This window comes from Chiloscyllium plagiosum, unplaced genomic scaffold, assembly GCF_037043375.1.
Source record: "Chiloscyllium plagiosum isolate Xiang-an unplaced genomic scaffold, Cpla_swu_hap1 HiC_scaffold_30, whole genome shotgun sequence".
Lineage (NCBI taxonomy): Eukaryota > Metazoa > Chordata > Chondrichthyes > Orectolobiformes > Hemiscylliidae > Chiloscyllium > Chiloscyllium plagiosum.
The window spans coordinates 32,727,461-32,750,846 of record NW_028270168.1 but is presented as its reverse complement, the minus strand read 5'-3'; the positions used below and the strand labels follow the sequence as shown (position 1 = coordinate 32,750,846).

The 23,386-nt window shown below is 39.6% G+C and overlaps 1 protein-coding gene across 1 annotated transcript in view; it reads right to left on the bottom strand.

The window, feature by feature from the left end:
- Positions 1-17,776, bottom strand: part of akirin1 (akirin 1) — a 35,871-nt gene extending 18,095 nt beyond the window's left edge. The window contains exon 1 of the mRNA XM_043717812.2: positions 17,302-17,776. Within this exon, the coding sequence (XP_043573747.1) occupies positions 17,302-17,497 (196 nt within the window). The 5' untranslated portion in view covers positions 17,498-17,776. The remainder of the gene's footprint in view (positions 1-17,301) is intronic.
- Positions 17,777-23,386: the final 5,610 nt, after the last annotated feature.

The following is a 23,386-nucleotide window of genomic DNA, read 5'->3' as shown; positions in this document are numbered from 1 at the left end:
CACCCATGTTGTCTCCAATCAACAATTTTCTCAAAAATGGAAAGAAATGTGGATACTGGAAACCAAAAACAAAAACTGTGGGAAAAACGTCTGTGGAGACAAATCAGAGTTAACATTTCTGGTCCAGTGACTCTTCCTCAAACAATTTTCTCAAGGTTTGGTACCACATGCAAGGTTTGAGCACCCATTGATAAGAAGATCTTTAAGCATAAATAAGTCAGATTAAAAAGGGATACAAACTTAAATTCCAGAATCTGATTAGTTCTACATTTTTAATCACTAGGAAATAGTATTTTTTCCTCTAGTACCAATTGTGCCTTTGGATTAGAAAATAATAGCTTGACCAGAGCTGAGTGTTTTGGCACTCCAATTTGGTCCACCTTCATTCCTGGATTTATTGCAGGATATCAATATGGAATTACCAATCTCAAATTTGCTTGTCACAGGTATCACTCTATTGGGTTTGTTGTTCTGTTTCACAGAACACAGAGTTTCACATTATCCAAAATGAATCATTGCGACTTCATTGGAGAAGAGACTAGATGTGACAGGGCCACATGGCTGTGGAGGCTGTAATATTGGTATTCTTTTACTAGAATTAACTATCGTTTGATGTCAGTTACCAGAACAAATCAGTAACAAAAGAGACACAGAAGTTAAAACGTCTTATCATAAAACCTAGATACTAATAAGGTACTACACAAATTAGTTCTGAAGAAGGGTAATTGAAACCAAAATGTTAAGGATTTCACTCCATAGATGCTGCCAGACCTGCTGAACTTTTCCAGCAAATTCTGTTTTTATTTCGGAATTCCACATCTGCAATTCGTTTGGTTTTATTCACTACACAAATTTGGCCTGTTTCTCTAGAGTTTAAAAAAGTAAAGGGGTGATCAGATTGAAGTCTTCTAGATAACAAGAAAAAGGACAAAATACACCCTTAAAGCCATAGTATTGTCACAATAGTGACCAGTGCAATTTTCTAATCCAAAGGCACAATTGGTACTAGAGGAAAAAATACTATTTCCTAGTGATTAAAAATGTAGAACTAAACAGATTCTGGAATTTAAGTTTGTATCCCTTTTTAATCTGACTTATTTATGCTTAGAACCTCTTTGTGACCTTCCTTTTCCCTTTCAAACCTAATAATGAATCATATTATGCACAATATTTGCAAGATGCTCATTCACTAATCTGTTACTAAATTCTGGTTCCATTATTTCAATAGATTCTGTATATGGCCTTCCCCAGTCTAGTTTAACCATATGATTCTGTTAAACCATTCCAAATCTCTTGATAGTCACATTGTATGTTTATCTAACCAAACTCCCATTGGTTGGGGATTATAGAACTAGGAGCATAGTCTGAGAATTAGGACCAGACCATTCAGGAGAGATAATTCTACACTCAAAAGAGTGGGAGATGTTCGGGACTCTCTTCTACAAAATGGCAGTGGATGCTGGATCAGTTGTTAATTTTAAACAAAAGTATTATACATCTCTGGTTAACAAAAACTTAAGGCACCTGGGCCAAAGGCAGTTAAATGGAGTTAGGCCACATATTAGCACTGATCTCATTGAATAGGCAGAATGGCCTACTGCTGTTCCCTTGTTCCTAAGCAAGCTGATTATGGGGTTTACCATTCTTGGTAAGCCTATTTTGCCCTTTGTATTGGTGATTAAAAAAGAAAAATCAGATTCACAATTGTAAATCAATTTTAAGCAAATATGCAGTGTGGGAGCTAAAAATCTCGCTTTACGCAATTTTTTTCCTGCTTTAAAATCAAAATTTTAATTTCGCAAACCTATTTGGTTCGTGTGTATAAAAATTGCTTTGTTGTGGGTTTTTACTGCAAAAAGGAATGAAAAAAGTTGAGACAGTAGTCCTGAGCAGTCTGCTCCAAAGCCCATAAAGTATACAGCTTGATGGACATTGATTCTTTTTATTAAAGAGAAGTTGGAACAATAGAAGTAGCCTGAATGGGTGGAGCCAAGCTCCCACAGAACCAGGATTTCAGTTTTAGCTTTCAGAAGCAGTTGCTGCTGGGGTCTGGAAGTTGAAGTGGTTTTTCCTCGGTTACAGCTAAAAGCTGGGGGTTGTCTTCCTGCTGCTTGAATCACACGAGACAATTTATTTTTACTTTTCACTGGATTTCCCTTTGCCAAGGTGTGTTTGTGGGGCGTTACGGTATTGGAACAGTTACTGTTTTAATTGTTAAATAATCTATTATTTTGTAAAGTTTTCCAACAGAGTTGTTATTCCAATTTCTTCTTTATTTTGTTGTCTTTTCACTATAGTATATTAATAAAGTAGGTTTTGCTTCAAGACTGGTAGTGTGACCAGTTGAGTTATATCTGGAATGCAATGCCTGGCACCCTTTAAAATAGGAACAGTTAGAGTCTAGGTTATCTTAATAGGTTTTAAGGAGGTTGGGACTGGCCGATAACAAATTTGGGCTCTTTTTCAGGATCAAAATTTCTAATTCCAGGTTGTGAGAGAATTATTCGACTCAAAAGGCAGTCAGCAAGGCTTCTTGATGTTCTCCTTTCAGGTGCTGAACTCAGTTGGTTTAAACAGGGTGTGTCTTGTGTATTAAAGGTTCTTTCAGTCAAGAGTTTTCTGGGGGTGGGAGAAGTCACTTGGGAGATTTACAGAAAGTGAACAAGACAAAGCTTTTGGAATTGGCAAACAAGCTGAAGTTAGGATTGCCAGTGTCTAAGGAAAGGGGAAATAATTGTGGCAATCGCGCAGCATTTACAACGTCCAGGAATGCCATTTGAATCTTTAGACATGGCTAAAATTCAATGTGTTAGATGCAAAAGAAAAGGAAACACAGTTTCAATTAAAAGCAGAGGAAAAAGAAAAAAGGAAAAGAATGGCCCCAGGGAGAAAGAGTGCTTTTGAACATCAGGAGGTTGAAACTGAAACTCAAAATTGGCTTAAAATGGCACAAGTAGAGGTGAAAGTTAGGAGTAGTGATAAGGACAGTGGACAGCAATTTCATCACAGCAAAAGATCTGGTGGGGATCTGTTTAAATATGTCCAGGCATTGCCTAAGTTGGACAAGGTGACTGTAGAAGCCTTTTTCATTTAATTTGAGGAAGTGGCTAAACAGTGGCCGGTGACAATGTGGGTATTGTTGATCCATACAAAGTTGGTTGGGAGAGTTGTGGGGTATTTGCAGCACTAGAGGAGGTATCTAAGTAGTATAATGAAGTGAAAAATGCCACCTTAAGTGCTTATGAGCCAGTAGCAGAAGCCTACAGACATTTTAGAAATCTAAAGGAGGGAACCTAGTCAAATGTACAAACAAAGCAATTTTGATAAGTAGAGAAGGCCACTGAAAATAGACCAAATATATGACACTTTTAGAGAGACAATTATTCTGGCGTAGTTCAAAATTCACTTCCTGAGGTAGTGAGACCTTGTGGGAGTTAACACTGCAAAAGGATTAGCAACCAAAATGGCAGATGATAAGTTGGTTCACAAATCAAAGTTTGGCTTCCAACATCAATTTCAATCTGTGAGGAATAGAAATTTCCATGTGGTAAAGGAAAAGGAGATCACATTGAAGACAGTAAAAGATAGCTTACCACAAAGTTTAAAAAAAAAAGAAAACTCTTGAGGTGGAAAGAGAAGTAAAAAAGCCCAGGCCGTTTCACTGCAATAAAACAGGCCACATGAAGTCACCATGTTAGTGATTTGGGAAAAAACACTTGGAAGATGGGATGTGGGAGAGCAGGAGAAGCCAGTGAGTTTTAAGTGGTAAAGGAAAGCACAGTGGAAGGTAAAAAGCTGCAAAAGGAAAGCACAACCTGATCGGGGGTTGATTAAGAAAAAAAAAAGCCAGATTTTCAAAGTTTGAGAGAAGATTTGTAGCTCGGGTGCTCGTTGTGGTTCTGTTCGCCGAGCTGGAAATTTGTGTTGCAGACGTTTCGTCCCCTGTCTAGGTGATATCCTCAGTGCTTGGGAGCCTCCTGTGAAGCGCTTCTGTGATGTTCCCTCCGGCATTCATAGTGATTTGTATCTGCCTCTTCCAGTTGTCAGTTCCAGCTGTCCGCTGCATTGGCCAGTATATTGGGTCCAGGTCGATGTGCTTATTGATTGAATCAGACAATCTTTGGTGAGAGATGAGCAGATATGTAATTCAGAATAAGTAATGCCAGAAAGAGTGTAATATGTTAAACTTGTACTGAGATGAGCAGTGTACCATTATATAAAAGGAGGTTGGAGAATCCGGTGACAGGTGGTGAAGCGATTGGAGTGCTAAAGAAATTCAATTCCAGAAATACATTTTATCCTTGATAATGATTTAGCTGGATCACAGATGGCAGTGATGCCTATTGTGGTTGAAACTGGCAACTAAAAAAGGTGTTAAAGAAAGTATACAGAGTCAGATGGACAGCATGGAAATAGACCCTTCGGTCCAACTCGTCCAGGCCGACTAGATATTCTACCTAATCCAGTCCCATTTGCCAGCACCTTGCCCTTATCCCTCTAAACCCTTCCTATTCATATACCCATTCAGATGCTTTTTAAATGCTGTAATTGTACCAGCCTCCACCACTTGCTCTGACAGCTCATTCCATACACACACCACCCTTATCTTGGAGAGTTTTCCTGACCGTGGGTCAACAGAGTCACAAAGTCACAGGTTGAATCAGGGAGGAAATATCAAGGAGTAATGGTAAGGAAGGTGAAGTTCAATTTACCAGAAATGATGTTTGCTCAAATAGTTGAGAAAAAAAAGAGTTAGTGGACAAATAATATATTTTCAGTTCAAAGTTGAAACTAGTTGAATCACAACAAAAAGAACTAAAGCAATTGCACCAAAAAGCATACATAGAAGAATCTGAGTGTATCACAGAAGGTTACTATCTTAAAAATGAAGTCTTGTTGAGGATACAGTGATCACCACATATTCAGGCAAATGAAAAATGGGCAGAAGTTCATTAAATTGTATAACCAGTCGGTTATAGAAAGGAGATGAAACAGGTAGAATCATAGAATCCACACAGTGCCTGAGGTTTTCCAATTACCTGACATGAAATGAAGTGAAATGATATGTCTGGCAAAATTCAACTACATCCCTATGCAATCCAGGCCAGTAAAATTGTTTTTGTATTTTGGCTCAAGTTTTCCTTACACCCAAATGACCACCTACTGGTAATTCATGGGCAGCATGGTGGCACAGTGGTTAGCACTGCTGCTTCATAGTGCCAGGGCCCCAGGTTTGATTCCAGATTCAGGTGCCTATGTGTGTAGAGTTTGCACATTCTCTCCCCATTTGCATGAGTTTCCTCTGGGTGTTCTGGTTTCCTCCTAAAATCCAGAAATGTGCAGGTTAGGTGGATTGGCAATGCTAACTTGCCCATAGTGTCCACGGATGCATAGGTTAGGTGAATTGGCCACAGGAAAATGGGTTACAGGTATAGGGTATGGGGAAGAGTCTGGCTGGGATGCTATTCGGTGAGTCAGCACGGAATGATGGGCCGAATGGCCTCTTTTGTGTGATGAAACAGGAAGCAGACAAGACAGCAAATATTCGTAAATTTGCTAGTGGAGATAAAGTGTTAGCGTTACTCCCAGGAGTAGGTGAACCTTTAAAGACAAGGTTTAGTGGGCCTTATCAAATTGATAGGAAATGGAGCGAGGTGAGTTTTTCCTGATAATAACATCAGATAGGAAGAAATCTCAGTGCGTAATGTGAATATGTTCAAATGTATTTTGATAGGGAAGAAAAGCAAAAGGAGTGTGTGTTACTGGTTACAAAACATAGTAAACAATTACATTCAAATGATCCCAATATGGACATTCCTCAAAATAAGTTGGACAAATTAGTAAGTTCTCAAAAATTGAGGTAAATTGAGTTACCTTCCAGAGGAAAAAATTGAAATAACCTGAAAAAGAATTATTACAAACACATGGGGAGATATATGGGAATAAGCTGGGAAGTGCTAATCTGAGTATGCATGTAGATAGGGGAAATGCTGTTCCAATTAAGCAATAGCTTTATAAACTTAACTCTCTAAAGGTTGGCACAGGTTTAAAAAAAAAAAATTGAACGCACGCTCAAAGACAATGTAATCAAAGCGAGTTGCAACAAATCGCGCCAAAATCGGATGGTATCCAACAATTGTGTGAACTATCACAAGGTCAATGCCGTTACAAAACCTGATTCATATCCTTTTCCACATTTGGAAGACTGTCTTGAGAAGATGGAACAAGTAACTTACACTTCTAAGGTGGAGTTAGGAGATACTGGGAGGTACTTTCATCCGAAAGAAAAAAAGAAAAATTTTTGCTTTCGTGACTACCAGTTTAAAATCATGCCATTTAGTATGAAAATTGGACCAGACATTTCAAAGACTAACCAATAAAGCCATTTCAGAATTACCCACGTGTGGTGTACACTGATGAGCTGGTGAATTTTAGTCATACGTGGAAGTAATACTTGGAGCATCTATCAGAATTACTCAATCGACTTCAGGAGGAAGGCAAATCTGGCCGAGTGAGTTCACAAAAGCCCAAGTCACGCTCCTGGGATGGAATGATGGCCCTACGTGTTGTGAAAACAAGGGATCTGGCAAGTTTCCTATGCCATCAATGAAGAGGAAAAGTACTATGATTCCTATGAGTAAGTGTTTTTTTAATCAGAAGTTCATACTGAATTATAGTAGTGTGGTTGCTGTTTTGATTGTTGAAATGCAGAAAATTTCAATGGATAGAGGAATGTCAAAGCAATTTGAAACACAAAGCTGTGTTAACCACTGCTCCAGTGTTAGCCACACCTCATTACACAAAGTCATTCAAGGTGACTATTGATGTGAATGATGTGGGTGTTGGTGTTGTACTCTTGTAAGACTATGCCAAGATAGAAAGTATGGGATATTTTTCCAGAAAACTTAATCAAATAAATATTTCACAATTAAGAAGGAGACTTGAGTTTGGTACTGGCGTTGCAACATTTCAGATTGCCTGTAAGGTGTCTAAGACAAATGTACACACTGATCATAACCCCTTAATATTTTTGGAAAAATAAGGTAAAAATAGCACACTCTTTAGATGCACTCTTATTAGTGCAGCCATTCGGTTTTGAGAATGTGCAAATGATATAAGCAGACAGGGAAAGAGATAAGCTCTGAGTTTTGTGAAACAAGATGTTCAGCTGAGCATAATTCAGATCAGATAAGAACTTGCAATTAACAATGGGGTGCTGGAGGCAAAGGTGATGGGTTAACAAGGTGCAAAAGCAGTCATTATTGGAAACATTCAGTATGCGGGGGGGGGAGAGGAGGGGGGGGGGGGAGGGGGGGGGAGGGGGAGGGGGAGGGGGGAGGGGGGAGGGGGGAGGGGGGAAGGAGACGACAGTTTGAAAATTATACATGTGCCAGGATAATAAACGAAGTTGCTGATGTGCAACTGTGACTTTGATGATGATGGAGGCATTCGGTGGCGGGAAAAACAGACTGAAAGGACTCAAACGAACTTGCACCTAATGCAATGAATAATAATGTACTTATAGCAGAAGATTAAAGGTTTCATTTTTAAAAACCATCTTTGTATATTTATGGCTCTTTTTTTGAAAAGGTGGTGTGACAAGGGTGCTTTTGTGGAATTTCTATGGAACAGTGACTGGTTAGTAGTTAAATAATCTTTTATTCTGTAAAGATTTCCAAGAGAATTAAGTTATTCCAATTTCATTATTCATATACTATAGTTAATGCAAACGAAATAAGTGTGTTTTGCTTCCAAGATTGGTAGCTTGACCAAGCAAATTGCATCTGGAATGTAACCCCTGGCAGTTGCCTTTAAAAATCAGGAAAAAAAAGTCTACGTTATCTTCTAAATATATTTTTAGGAGGTTTAGTCTGATCCATAACACTATAAATTTGAAAAGTGACTGAAAAAAGTTAGGCAACTACAGGACCACAAGTGTAACAAATTGTGTAAAAGACACTAAGCAGAGATAGAATAACCAAGGATCTGGATAAGTAGATAATCAAATAGCTACCATTAAGTTCTGAAAAGCAAATCATGTATTAGTAACGAAGTAATATTGAGATTGCTTATTGATGTTGTCAATACAGAATACATGATAATATTTCACAAATTAGATTTAAGAAAATAATGCACGTAAGACTGCAGGCAACCTTGCAAATTGGATCAGTAACTGATGAGGAGTGAGTCGAAAGTGTAAGAGTGCATTCTCCAATTGGCAGCATGTATCATGTGACATTCATTCATCAGAATCTAGACTGGGTCTTTCACTTTAAGTTTTTAGATCAGGTTTTTACTTTCATTGAAGAAAGTGTTTAATTGCACATTTGGAAATTCAAATAAATTAGAAACAAAGTTATTGAAGAGCCATAGACAAACTAACAGCACTTGGCCCATAAGCCTCTAAAAAAAAACTTTCCTTACAACCAGATGTCATTTAAAAATGTTATAATTGTACCAGCTTCCATCACTTCCTCTAGCAGCTCAATCCATACACACACCATCCTCTGCATGAAAAGTTGCCCGAGGTCCCTTTTATATCTATCCCTTCTCACCTTAAATCTCTGCCTTCTAACTGTGAACTTGCCCATCCAAGGGAAAGATGTTGTCTACTTACTCCATCCATACCCAGCCTCCAACGCTCTAGGAAAAACAGCCGCAGCCTATCCCAATAGCTCAAATCTTCCAAGCATGACACCATCCTTGAAAGGGTTCAGAAAAGATTTACAAGTTCCACAACATCCTTCCTATAAGAGGATTCTAGGACTAGGAATTGAATGAAGTTAGTATTAGTAAGGAGGTTGTACTGAAATATTTAAGAAACTGAAAGTTGCCAAGTCCACAGGACCAGAGCCTTAAAAAGATGGTGACTATACAGTCAGTGCAATTTTGGAAGGTGATTAATTTCTGGAATGATTCTTTCCAGTTGAATGCTTGCAAATGTCACCCCACTATTTACAAAATGATTAATGATATGTAAAATACAGACATAACTATCGACCCATCAGCCTTAAATCAGATTATGGCATTTTCCCTATTATAATCATAAGGACATGACAAATGGATACTTAGACAGCATGGATTTGCCAATGGAAAAACGTTTCATAAAGTTGTTTGAGGAGATTTGTAACAAAAATGACAAAAGGAAAGTCTAAGAAAGTATTAAATTTTAATTTTCAGAAGGCTTTAATAAGAACACCCCTCCCCTCTCCTCCCCTCCCCCCACAAGAAGTAATTAGCAAGATTAAAGCACATGGGATAGGAGACAACCAAAGATTGACTAAAAGACAAAAAAAAAAGTAAGGAATAAATGGGTCATTCTCACATTGGCACACAATTACTAATGGGGTACTGCAAGGATTAGTACTTGGTTGCTACTGTTTACAATATATAATCAATGATTTGGACATGGGACCAAATGTAATATTTCAAAGTTTGATTGAAAGATAGAAAATGGCTTCACGAGGATTTGCTCAGGCTTAGTAATTAGGCAAAAACATGGCAGGTGAAATATAATGTAGAAAAGTTAAGGTTACACACTTTGGTAGGCAGAACAGATCTTAATTGGAGAGAGATTGGAAAGTGTAGATGTGCAATGGGACTTGGGTGCCCTTAATTATGCACTGAAGGCTAAAACACAGGTGCAGCAACAATAATAAAGGCTAATGGAATGCTAACCTTTAATCAAGTGAGGATTTGAGTACAGGAGTAGAAAAGTCTTGTTTCAATTATATAGGAGTTTGATTAGATTGCACCTGGAGATAGCGAAGACAGCAGATGCTGCAAAGTCAGAGTCAATAGAACGTGGAGCTGAAAAAATAAAGCACAGCAGATCAAACAGCATCAGAATAGCAAGACAGTTGACATTTCAGGCAGGACCCTTCAGTCCTGATGAAGGGTCCTGCCAGAAACATTGGCTCTCCTGATGCTGCTTGACCTCCTAGTCTGCATCTGGACTACTATATACAATTTTGGCCTGATCTCGGTCAGGATATTATTGCCACAGAGGCAGCACAATGAAAATCAGTGAGTTGTTTCTGGAATGGCAAAATTATCCAATGAATAAAGACTGGGTAAACGGAGTCTATATTCTCTGGAGTTGACAGATGATCTCATTAAAGCTTACATAATATGTAAAGAAGAAAAAAAAGAGATGACAGGGTAAATGAAAGCAAAATGTTGCTTTTGGCCTGACCTTGAGGAGAATTGGCCACTTAGGACTGAGGTGACATGTTTCTTTACTCAGAGGGTGGTGAATCTTTTGAAACTCCAGGGAGTTGTGAAAATTTAGTATTTAAGTATATTCAAAGTGGAAATTGAAACCTTGTGGGTTACCAGTGGGGTAAGGGGTTATGGGGATATGTGGATAAGATACTGTAGTGCTTAAACAGCTATGATCATGTTCAATGAACCAATTGGCTTTTCTGGCTCAATAGCCTACTCTTGTTCGGTGTTTCTAGGTAAGTGTTCAAAACTACAATAGATAGTTCACCACATGGGCTCCACGACTGACTAAAATTCTGAAGGCAAAAGATTAGGAGCAGAGTAACAAAAGTATTCAGGTGTGCAAGCAAACAAAAACCAAAGCTCAACTATGGCAACAGAAATCAGAACAGGCCAAAAGGGATCTTGGTCATCAATGAGAAAATTGAAATTCAAAAATAAATGGAAGTTATCCTTTGTCCTAACAGAGCCACATCTGGAATATAGTTTGGGATCTGGTGCCCAAAACTGCAAAGGCTATTAATTTTGGGAGGAGTGTCTTATTAGAGATGGTCAATGCCTAGCATTTGTGTGGCATAAATGTCCAAGCCTGTATATTATCCAGATCTTTGAGGAGAAAGTGAGGTCTGCAGATGCTGGAGATCAGAGCTGGAAATGTGTTGCTGGAAAAGCGCAGCAGGTCAGGCAGCATCCAGGGAACAGGAGAATCGACGTTTCGGGCATAAGCCCTTCTTCAGGCCCTTCTTCAGGCCTTATGCCCTTTCCTGAAGAAGGGCTTATGCCCGAAACGTCGATTCTCCTGTTCCTTGGATGCTGCCTGACCTGCTGCGCTTTTCCAGCAACACATTTCCAGCTATTATCCAGATCTTATTCAATTTGAATATGGACTGCTTCAGCATTTTAAGAGTTACAAATGATGCTGAACGTTAAATGCACAATCATCCCAACTTCTGACCTTACAATGGAGGGAAGATCATTTACGAAGCAGCTAAAGTTGGTTGGATCCAAGACACACTCCTAAGAAACTCGCACAGAGTGGGACTTGTTTAGTTTGAGAGAAACTTGGACCAAAGCATCTGTTTCCATGCTGTATAACTAGGAATACAGTGTAAATTCAACAAAATTACACTAGGGTTGAAAGTGTTGTATTAAGAGAGGACAGTTCACAATGAGTTGTATTCTCTATTTTAGAATACCAAGAATTGATCCAAACCAAAATGATGTAAAAGCGTTTTGATACTGTAGATAAATAAATTTTATCTACAAACTTTAAAAAAAAACTTACCATTGAAATTACAAAAATCTGAAATTTGGATATGATGGTAATTTAAATATCGGACTTCAGACCATTAAATTTCTTGTGAAGAGAGCAAAAACAAATGGAGACAGGAGAACCTGGTCACAACCTAATTAAATGGCGGAACAAACTCAAAAAGTTGATTGGTCTATCCTTGTTCCAAAATTATTTGAATATATAATACTAAGAACTAATGGGCTGTAGCTGTGGGCCAAATGGTTAAAACAATAGACTCAAAATTTGTAACGGCGCTTGAGGTGCATTGGTAGTGTCCCTAACTCTGGACGAGAAGGTCCAGGTTTAAGGCCCAGGCTCCAGATGTATGATAACATTTCTGAACAAGTGGAGTAGAAAATAAAAAGTACTAAGAACCAAAAGAGAAAAACCTGAAGGAGTGCACAATAAACTTCAAATTAATCAAAATCATTCATTCTAAAATTTTGAAATGAAACTGGTTGCAATCTTTTAGTTCTTTTTTAAAGAAGGTTCAGATCTACATTTACCTACTATGCGCAAACATTACATTATTTTTTAAAATGGAAATAGGCAAGTTCCACATTTATCTCTACCACACAGTATATATCCTCTAAACAAATACTTAGTTCACAGAGAGAGGTGGCCAGACTAAGCCTTCCGCCATACTGATATTAAAAAGGTGCAAACTTTCATTGAAACAGAGTCAGAGATGTACAACATCAGTCCAACCCAACCAGATATCCCAACCCAATCTAGTCCCATCTATCAGCACCCGGCCCATATCCCTCCAAATCCTTCCTATTCATATACCCATCCAAATGCCTCATAAATGTTGCTGAGCAACATGGCTTCACCTGATCAGAGCACACAAGGCAATTTGTATCACAACGGAGAGCATCCCCAGAAGTTAGACAAAAATTTCACAAATTGAACCAACCACTCAGGACAAATACCTAGTAACAATGTTTAAGCAGGAAAGTCATCAGCATCCTGCAAGCTGAAGGGAGCTTAAGGGACCTCAAAAAGACCACCATAATATATCCTTTCCAAATTAATTTACTCATCCAAAATGGCTAATACAAGATGGAGAGAAGAAACACTCCCAAATAATTAGCATAAGGATATTTTCCCAATATAACATTTAATTTACAAAGAGTAGTTTTTTTATGCAAAGAAAATCTAGGATCTTTTACTCCCCAATTTCTATCCATTTAAATCTTTTTGAACCATTAGCAGATTTTCTTCAAAACAATATAAAGTTTCAGAGAGATTATCTCAGCACTCTTCTTTAGGGGCAACACATGGAAATGGAGATATTTTCTCAACCTGTTCAGAGATGAAATGCTGCCTCTGGAGTAGGAGAGATATGAACCCAGGACTCTTGGTTCAGAGTTAAGAACACCACCACTTTGCACAGGAGCCCTATAGCTGGCATTATTATTCATGCTGGTGTTTCAAATGAATTAAACTCCTGTTAGAATTGTTCCATATTGGTTTGTTCAAGAATTTCAAATGAGTTTTCAACCCAGTAATACAAATGCATGAATTAGAAGTTGAAATTCAGCACATTGAATGGCAGAGCAGTGTCAATAAGATCATGACTAATTGATGAGAATTTAGAACAATCTACCAATAAACGTTGAATATTTAAGGCAGACGTAGACAAGGAAATCAAAATGCCATTTCCAGCACCTTGTAAAGTGGAGAGATCCTCTTAAGAATTTCTCATCATCTGGAATCTTAAAAATGCAACTTTTTTAAAACATGATTCCCTCCTAGTTCTGGACCTATTCACAACAGGAATAGCCTCGTCAAAGCTATTTTTGATTTTACAGTTATTTTAATAAAGCTGCTTAGACATGTTTTCATGCATCTCCAATGCAGGTGGGACTTTAACTCTTTAGCTCAGAGGTAGGGACACTACCACTGTGCTACGAGAAGATTATTAATATTATACTTCAAATCAAGTCATCTCTTATTCTTCTTCGTGCCAGTGGAAGAAATCAGTCTGCCCACACATTCGAGCTACCAATCCAGTAAACCTCCTCTGAATTGACACCAATGCATTTGCATCCTTCTGTAAATAAGGAGACCAAAACTACAGAGACAACTTGAGATCCGATCTCAATGCCCAGTGCAAACAAAACAAAGCATCCTTACTTTTATTCAATTCTAAGGAATACATCCCATTAGCCTTCTTGATTGTGTGATATACATGCATACCAATTTTGAGAATGATGCACCCTGAACTGAATCCTTTTGCAACTCAATTCTGCAATCAATCATTCTCCTTTTAAGTAATACTGGACTTTTTAATTTTTGTTGCCAAAATTTCACATTTTCCTTTCATTATACTCTGCCAGGTTTATGGTACTCATTCAACTTATATCATTCTATCTTCTCCACAACATATTTTCCTTTGTCATCTTCAAAGATTTACACTCACTTCCCTCATCTAAGTCATTGAAGACAACTGTAAAAGGCCAGTGCTCACAATGACAGACAGACAGACAGACAAAGGACCTGTTTATGCATAATACATTACTGTCCACGCTGCTGTTACCATGAACTTTAATTTTCCATATTCTCTTCTTGAAGATTTTTATAATAGCAACACAGTGGAGATATAAATCACCTCAATTGAAAATGCTTGTACATACACGTGAAGTACCATATCATACAAATTAAGTGCTGAAATAGGATTAAATTAGATGGCTCTTTCCTGCAGTACACATGATGCACCAAACGGCCTCTTGCTGTGCTACTGAATTTCTGAATGGATGAAAACTGAAAGCCAGTACAGCATGGTGCTTCATAAGCCTATAATGATCATGTCTAATAATTAGAAGAAAATAATTTTAGTCAGTTTGATACTGCAAGTCACTGATATAGCATTTTACCCCACTGCCCCCGGACATCACTGGCAACGTCAGCATTTATTTGCCAGAGGGCAGTAACAGTCATCCACATTGCTGGAGGTTTGGGTTCACATATTGGTAAGACCAAGTAAAAATAGCAGACTTCCTTCCCTAAAAAGATTAAAAATCCATCTCATTCATGATTTATGACAATTAAGCAGTCACGCCATTAGGCAATTTAATTCCACCTCATTATCGAATTCAAATTTCATCTGTCATAGCAGAATTCAAACCGAAGTCTCAATAAATTTAGCCTAAGGGTCTGGATTTACTGGTCCAGTGATATTACCACTACATCACCATCTTCGCCTATCTTTATAAGATCTGATTTTTCCACCAGCATGGGGATTTTAATTTTGAAAGATGAAACTATGAAGTTACTAGGTAGGCATTGTGATCTTGAAAACTGTATATATACACACACTTCTCAAACCAGGTACTTGACCCTCTGAAGTCAAAAAATGTAACTGTGCCAAAAGGAAACAAATGGAGCAAAAGTTTCCATGATAAGTAACACTGAAACAATGGAATTTTAAAAGCTGTTTCTTCAAATGAATATTTGAAACCCAAAATAATCTTCACATACAAATCCATCACCAATAATACTTCATGACATAAATCTGCATTAAAGCATAGAAAACATCTTAACCTGCGAGATGGAATAAAGTGCGATAGGACAGGTTTATGGGATTGTTGAAGCTTCTGTTCCACCCCTCTGCCAAATCAGAACCACCAATGCTTCTTCCAATCTCAACTGCAAGCAATAGCAATTACATTTTTTAAAAATTCACTATTAGGCAATAAATGCTGTCCCAGCCAAAGACACCCAGCTCTAGTTGCTCAAGGTAATGGTATGTTGCCTTCTTGAACCACTGTAGTCTGTGCACTGTAGGTCCACCCAAAATGCCATTAGAGAGAGTTCCAGAATTTTGACCCAACACTGAAGAAATGGTGATAGATTTCCAACTCAGGATGGGGAGTGGCTTGGAGGGGAACACGTAGATGACGTCCCCAACTATCTGCTACTCCTGTTTTATATGATAGCGCTCACAGGTTTGTAAAGTTTTACCGAAGGAGCTTTGGTGAATTTCTACAGAGCATCTGTTGATTGTAAGCATTGGAAGAGGTGCCAGACAGGCTGCTGTGTCCTGGATGGTGTCAAGCTTTAAGCACTGTTGAAGCTGTAGGCTTTACAGGCCTCAAAACTTCATATGTTTAAAAACTTGGTTTATTTGACTCTGGTAAAATTAGATTGTAAAGAGAATGACCTCTGATTCAAAAATATCTAAATGCCAATTGATATATGAATGTGATGCAATTAACATTTAATGCACTGGCATGCACGGATTCTCAAGTGATATTTGCAAAATATCCAAATTACGTTCTTTCCAGAACAGATCACAAAAACAATGTTTATGAAGGGTTACCAGTTCTAAGAAACATTAATTTTGTTGTAGATAACTCGTATCAGCATCAAGCAGAGTCAATTCAGTCAGAGTAAACGTTCAGCTCCATTAAAGCTAAATCCTCACATACTCCTCTCCACCCCAACTATAAAGATCACTCTGAACTGACTGACCACCTATTTGAGGTGTGGGAAGATGACAGCTATGCCTACTAAAAAAATGATGCGATCAGCTAAATGGCCTATTAGTGGTTCACATTCACTTCTCTCAATTTTGCAGCATGAGACAGTCACAGATTTCAGTACATATTAGATCAGGAGAGCTTGTTGCAGATTTAAACTAAAGGCAAAATGCCCTGCAGCACAGCATCTTGCAGCTAATCAATATAAGCACAACCACTAAGCTTGGCACTGTCACTTTAGATTCTGTGTTCATAAAAAGTAAATTGCCTTTAGTTTACTTTGCAAACATGTGAAACACATTTAACAGTACAGAAATCTAACATTAGTCAGTGAGTGTATTGTCCAGCCCACTGCAGATTTTAGCTTATAAAACATCCACTTCTCAAAATATAAAATATCATTTTCAAAACAATAAACCAAACGTACCAGTGATTAAAATGTTTAATTCCATTAATGCAATAGAAATTTTGATTTCAAAATCTTTGTTCAAAAACCAATGTATCTAAAGATAGCTCACCAAAAATAAATGCTACCAGTCTACCCTCCCACACATTTTATAAATTAATTTAAATAGATTGCATTTAAGTCTCCATTACATTAGATATGTAACTAACACTGAGCATAATTTGTTTAGTAAAAACAGCAGATTGCCAGGAAACGATTTCAATTTCAATTCTGAACGATCGTCTTGATTTGAGACGGCTAATACTTGAAAACGCTGGACAAATGCACTCTAATACAGAAGAAGATAAAGACTTGATTGGAAATGCAAAAATAATCGAAGTAGCAATTAAGAGTAGGATTAGAATTGCGTTTACACATTATGCGAAGTTACATCCGAAAGTCGAGCCTTAATACAAGGAATAAGACTTCCGCCAATTAATCCTTCATGGTTTTCGGGAGACCTCGGTGAGATTTTCCCTCTCCCAAACAAAATAACTGGCAGGTTGTAGAGTATTAAAATATTAATATTAGAAGATAATATTCACCGAAGTAGATTTAACAGCAGCCGAGTACCCCTCCTCCTGCTTCAAAAAAAATGGCAGCCGTTTTGAGCGGATGGCTGTTGAAAAAAAACGACTTCCAGCTTTACAGTGTGCAAAATTGGGCCTGTTTGACGGTGGTAACCTATCAAGCTTCTAGTTGTGGAGCTGCCAAAGGTCCAACAGCAATAAAGCAGATTGCGAAACAAAGACTAAGCGAATTCCCCAGGAAGCTGCACCTTTAACACCAAAAATAATCGTCACTTTCATTGCTATTGTCTGGCTTTGCCATTGCTCCGCCGCTGGTTATTTTACCTGGTGTGAGTCGATGGGCTGAGGAACTCTCTCCGCCGAAGGCCGCCGGCTCGGTCTTCAGGTACTTCTGGGGCGATGGTGTCCCAGTGCCGGGGCCTGTTAAAGGCATACACCGCCTCCGCTTCGGGGACTGAGACTGAGGGCTGAGCAGCGCGTCAAACTCGACGCTTCGTTTCAGTGTGGCCCCACACGCCATGATCCGCCAACACACGCTCACTGCAACCGAACTCAAACCAAAACCGGAGGAGAGGGCAGGGCAGGGCAGGAAGGCAACGACCGAGCGCTCTGGGGAAACCCACCGACCTCCGCGCTTCCCCTCCCCCTCCTCCTCTAGTCTGAGTGAAATTAACCCTATTCAATCCTGTCAGGAAAGGTAAAAAAAAAACTCCAGAACGGCGGAGTGAAGCCGCCCTGTTTGAGGATGGCACTTCTCCTTCAGCCTTTCGCAGCTTTCGCTTTTCAAACAGCAATGGCGTCTCCGGCCAGGCAACCAGCAACAGCCTGACTATCAGCAGCGTCATAATGTAGACAGCTCCACTCAGTGCCACTGCTGAGGGAGGACCACTCACACAACATACAACATTGCCTCACTAAAACCACTCACTCACTAACATACCCTCATCAAAACTATTCTACTGTAGTAACAAATTTAGAATTCATTATTTAATACTTTACTAACATGGAAGTAGATATACTAAATAAACCTAATTCATATGAGGTCACCTACCATTATTTCTTCATACGTGCATTTCTCTATTAAAGAGACACTATCTTTATTTTGCAGGTCTGCATTGGTTGACGTTCAAAATTAAAAGTCCTTAATTCCACCAGTTTTTAAAGCACGGTTTCCACCCATCCGACGGAGGTGGAATTCAATTAATTTCAAAAATAATAATTGGAGGAAGTTGTAAAATATGTTACAGATTTTTGGTCATAAAATTAAGCTTAACAAATAGTATTGCTGATTTTGGGGACTTGTGACCAAATTTGACTAAAATAGGCAGTCGACAATGGGTAACAATTTTCTGACAGTTGAGTTTTTCTAAGACAAACTAGGGCAGGACTTACACAGTTAATGGTAGAGCCCCGGATAGTTGTCGAACAGAAAGACATAGCAGTGCAGGTATACAGTTCCTTGAAAGTGGTGTCACAGGTAGACACAGTGGTGAAGCTGGCATTTGACACGCTTGCCTTCATTGGTCAGAGCATTGGGTATAGGAGTTGGATGTCATGTTGTTGGACCATTCCGTATCACCTGTCCTTCGTGGAGAAGTTTATGAAGAAAAACACCTTTGTCCATCAGGAAGTGGTTAGCACGTAGTGTCCTTGAGACCCTTCGGGAAAAGGAGAGGGCGGATCTTATCGAGCGGTTCCCTGAGCAGACTGTCAAAGCCATTTGGCAGAATGCCTCATTGCCAGAACTTTCCAACAAGCACCAAGACATGGCTTGGCTGGTGGTGTGAAGGGCTCTGCCTGTGAGATCCTTTATGCACGCCCGAACTCTCAGCCGCACCGCACGCTGCCCTCGAAGCGGCTGCGGGGGGGGGGGAAACGAGACTGTCACACACATCCTTCTGGAATGTGCCTGCGCAGAAGAAGTCTGGAGAGGAATGCAGTGGTGTTTGTCGAGGTTCGTCCGGAGCAGCACCATGACGTGGGACTCCGTGCTCTACGGCCTGTTCCCCGGGACGCACACCGAGACGTACATCAACTGTGCCTGGAGGATCATCAACTCGGTGAAGGATGCTCTCTGGGCGGTCCGAAACTTGTTGATCTTCCAGCTGAAGGAGTTGACCCCGACTGAGTGTTGCAGACTGGCACATTCCAAGGTCTAGGACTACGTGTTGAGGGACGCGCTGAAGCTTGGGGCAACTGCCGCTAAGGCGCGGTGGGGAAAGACCACCGTGTAGCATCTGCCTGCCTATAGAAGAACAGGGGGCCCACGCAGTCATTTGGGCTCTGCTGACTCCTCAGCTAAAAATGTAATCATACAGACCTGTAAATAGGAATGATTACTCTGTTTCGGTATGCAAAGAAATGGAATGTTTACATATGTATGGCATGAAATCCAACTGTACAGACCATCAAATTATTTTATGAATAAAGTATATTTTTGAAATTAAAAAAAAAGTCATGTTGCAGCTATACAAGACATTGTAAGGCCACTTTTGGAGTACTGTATGCAATTCTGGTCACCCTGCTGTAGGAAATATGTTATTAAACTGGAAAGGGTACAGAGAGGACTTCCAAGGATGTTGCCAGGACTGGTTAGAGTTATAGAGAGAGGCTGGATAGGATGGGACTTTGGACCCAGAGCATAGGAGGCTGGATGACCTTATAAAGGTTTATGAAATCATGACAAGTATAAATAAGGTGAATTGTGTCTCACACCTGCACACACACATCATGGGAGAAAAAGAAAAAAAAACCAGGAGTTGTTTTGTGAAGGGCACTGCTAAAAAAACAAAACAAAATAAACAGGAGTGTCAACATAAAAAAAAGGTGAATAGTCAAGGTCTTTTCCCCCAGGGGAGGGGAGTCGAAAACTGGAGGGCATAGGTTTAAGGTGAGGGAGGAAAGAATTAAAAGGGACCTGAACAGCAACTTTTTTACACAAAGCATGGTGCATAAATGGAACAAAATGCCAGAGGAGGTGGTGGAGGAGAGTACAATTACATAATTTAGAAGACATTTGGACAGGCATGTGGACAGGAAATGTTTAGAGGGATATGGGACACATGCAGGCAAATGGAATGAGTTCAGTTTAGGAAACCTGGTTAGGATGGAAGAATTGGACCAAAGAGTCTGTTTTCGTGTTATATGACTCTATAAGCAACAGTCCAGATATGAAACTTTAGTTAATTAAACAACAAACAGTCTACAATTGACAATTGAGGGATGATTCACCAATACCAGAGAACAAACAGGCTGATTCTGCAGAGTATGTCAGTCTTATTGAAGTTATGGAGGCAGCATTCTGCTCCCTAGTTGAAGTGTTAGAGAAGTTTTCTCTGGGTTTTCCTTCTCCTGATCTGGTCCATCTCCCATCTGGAGAAGACAGGTCTCTGAGGACTGCCCGATAAAGAGCCTCTTCACTCCCTCCACCCCCATGAGTACCAATTTATGCACCTGAGAACTTGAATATCCTATTTCTGGAAACTGAAAAATATGTCAATCAATTGTTGAATCCTTTTGGTCAATGACAGCAACCCATAATGTCAGATGACCATTGGCCCCTTGCCCACTTTCATTTGAAGGACAATTTTCATTCATCCTAAGAACAAATCCTTCTTATTTTGGAGAAGACTGCACTCATATTAGGAATGTGCAGCACCCGGTACTTCTTTTGTTTACACTGGTAAAAGGTATGTTACTGCTTTAATTCAGTTAAATGAAGTCTCATGGCACACAGGCAATACCAAAATAGAATACTAAGATAACAAGATTTAAAGGGCACCCCAATTTCCAACTGTCCCACCCCAACTTTGAAAAAGAAATCTCCTTTTGACTTCTCACAATTAATTTTTCAATAAACTATTTATTTCTCAGGTACTAGTTTGGTTCCCAAATTTCTTGATTATATATTGCAGATAACTTAATGTAAAGCTAATAGATCTATCTAGGATTGATCTGGTTTAGAGACAAAAGGGAGATGGTGTGTTGAAAGATAGCCTAAGGGTGTGGAGATATTTACACAAAATACAGTGGAATTATTAACTTGCTATCATGCTTGTCTTGTGGGTTGGAAGCAGAGGGTAGGATTCCAAATAGGCCAAACATCTTCCTATTGGTTTCCCCCTTTTTATTGATTCCCTCTTTCGTTGTATCAAGTTATTAGTCTTCCCCTTCAGTTCTCCCACATTCTATGAAACTGTACCATCACCCTTTGAAGACGTTGGTTCATCTTTAGCTGGTTACGGATCATTCAAGTACAGCAACAAATTCTCCAGCTTTTCCTTCACCTCTACCCACCTTGTGAATTCTTATGTATTCCTCTCCTAGCCCTAAAATGTCCCAACCCAAAATTCATTTTTTTTAATCCTCATTCGTAAATATAATTTTGATTGTTTTAAAGTTACTTGATGGATCATGTATCAGTGTCTTATCATTTAAAATGTGTTTCCTTACTCTTCAGGACAATGATATATATATAAGACCCATTCTTTAGTGCATATTCACCATGTATTCCCTCATGTCAGTTAATTCAGATGTATCAATCACTTCTGAATGCTTACCCCAGTATCCCAATACATATTCGTGACTTTCAGGTGAGCTTATTAAAAGATCAAAGGTTAGAGGGAGGGGGGTATGTGTGTATCTTCTCTACTTTGTTCCGATATTTCAGATGGCCGCCAAACCATACAATTCAGTTCTACAGTCATAGAGTCAGAGAGATGTACAACACGGAACCAGATCCTTCGGTCCAACTTGTCCATGCCAACCAGATATCCCAACCCAATTTAGTCCCACCTGCCAGCAACGGGCCCATATCCCTCCAAACCCTTCCTATTCATATACCCATCCAGATGCCTTTTAAATATTGCAATTGTACCAGCCTCAACCACTTCTTCTGGCAGCTCATTCTATGTACGTACCACGCTCTGTGTGAAAAAGTTTCCCCTTAGGTCTCTTTTATATCTTTCCCCTCTCACCCGAATCCTATGCCCTCTAGTGCTGGACCCCCCCCACCCCAGGGAAGAGACTTTGTCGATTTATCCTATTCATGCCCTTCATGATTTTATAAACCTCTATAAGGTCATCCATCAGCCTCCGACCCTCCAGGGAAAACAGCCCCAGCCTATTTAACCTTTCCCTAGAGCTCAAATCCTCCAATCCTGGCAATATCCTTGTAAATTTTTTCTGAACTCTTTCAGGTTTCACAACATCTTTCAGATAGGATGGGGACCAGGACTGCATGCAATATTCTGAAAGTGGCCTAACCAATGTCCTGTACAGCCGCAATATCCCAACTCCTGTACTCAATACTCTGACAAATAAAGGAAGGCATACCAAATGCCTTCTTCACTATCCTATTTGCTTGTGACTCTACTTTCAAGGAGCTATGAACCCGCACTCCAAGATGTCTTTGTTCAGCAACACTCCCTCGGACCTTACCATTAAATGTATAGCTCCTGCTAAGATTTGCTTTCCCAAAATGCAGCACCTCGCATTTATTTAAATTAAACTCCATCTGCCACTTCTCAGGCCATTGGCACATCTGATAAAGATCCCGTTGTAATCTGAGGTAACCTTCTTTGATGTCCACGGAACCTCCAATTTTGGTGTCATCTGCAAACTTACTAATGATAACTCTTATGCTCACATCCAAATCATTTATATAACTGATGAAAAGTAGTGGACCCAGCACCAATCCTTGTGGCACTCCACTGGTCACAGGCCTCCAGTCTGAAAAACTACGCTCCACCACCACCCTCTGTCTCCTATCTTTGAGCCAGTTCTGTATCCAAATAGCTAGTTCTCCCTGTATTCCATGAGATCTAACCTTGCAAACCAGTCTCCCATGAGGAACCTAGGTGATTGCCTTACTGAAGTCATATAAATCACGTCCACCACTCTGCCCTCATCAATCCTCTTTGTTACTTCAAAAAAACTCAATCAAGTTTGTGAGACATGATTTCCCATGCATAAAGCCATGTTGACTATCCCTAATCAGTCCTTACCTTTCCAAATACATGTACTGAAAATATGTTGCTGGAAAAGCGCAGCAGGTCAGGCAGCATCCAAGGAGCAGGAGAATCGACGTTTCGGGCATGAGCTCTTCTTCAGGAATGAGGAGAGTGTGCCAAGCAGGCTAAGATAAAAGGTAGGGAGGAGCAACTTGGGGGAGGGGCATTGGAAATGCACCTATCGCATTTCCAACGCCCCTCCCCCAAGTCCCTCCTCCCTACCTTTTATCTTAGCCTGCTTGGCACACTCTCCTCATTCCTGAAGAAGAGCTCATGCCCGAAACGTCGATTCTCCTGCTCCTTGGATGCTGCCTGACCAGCTGCGCTTTTCCAGCAACACATTTTCAGCTCTGATCTCCAGCATCTGCAGCCCTCACTTTCTCCAAATACATGTACAT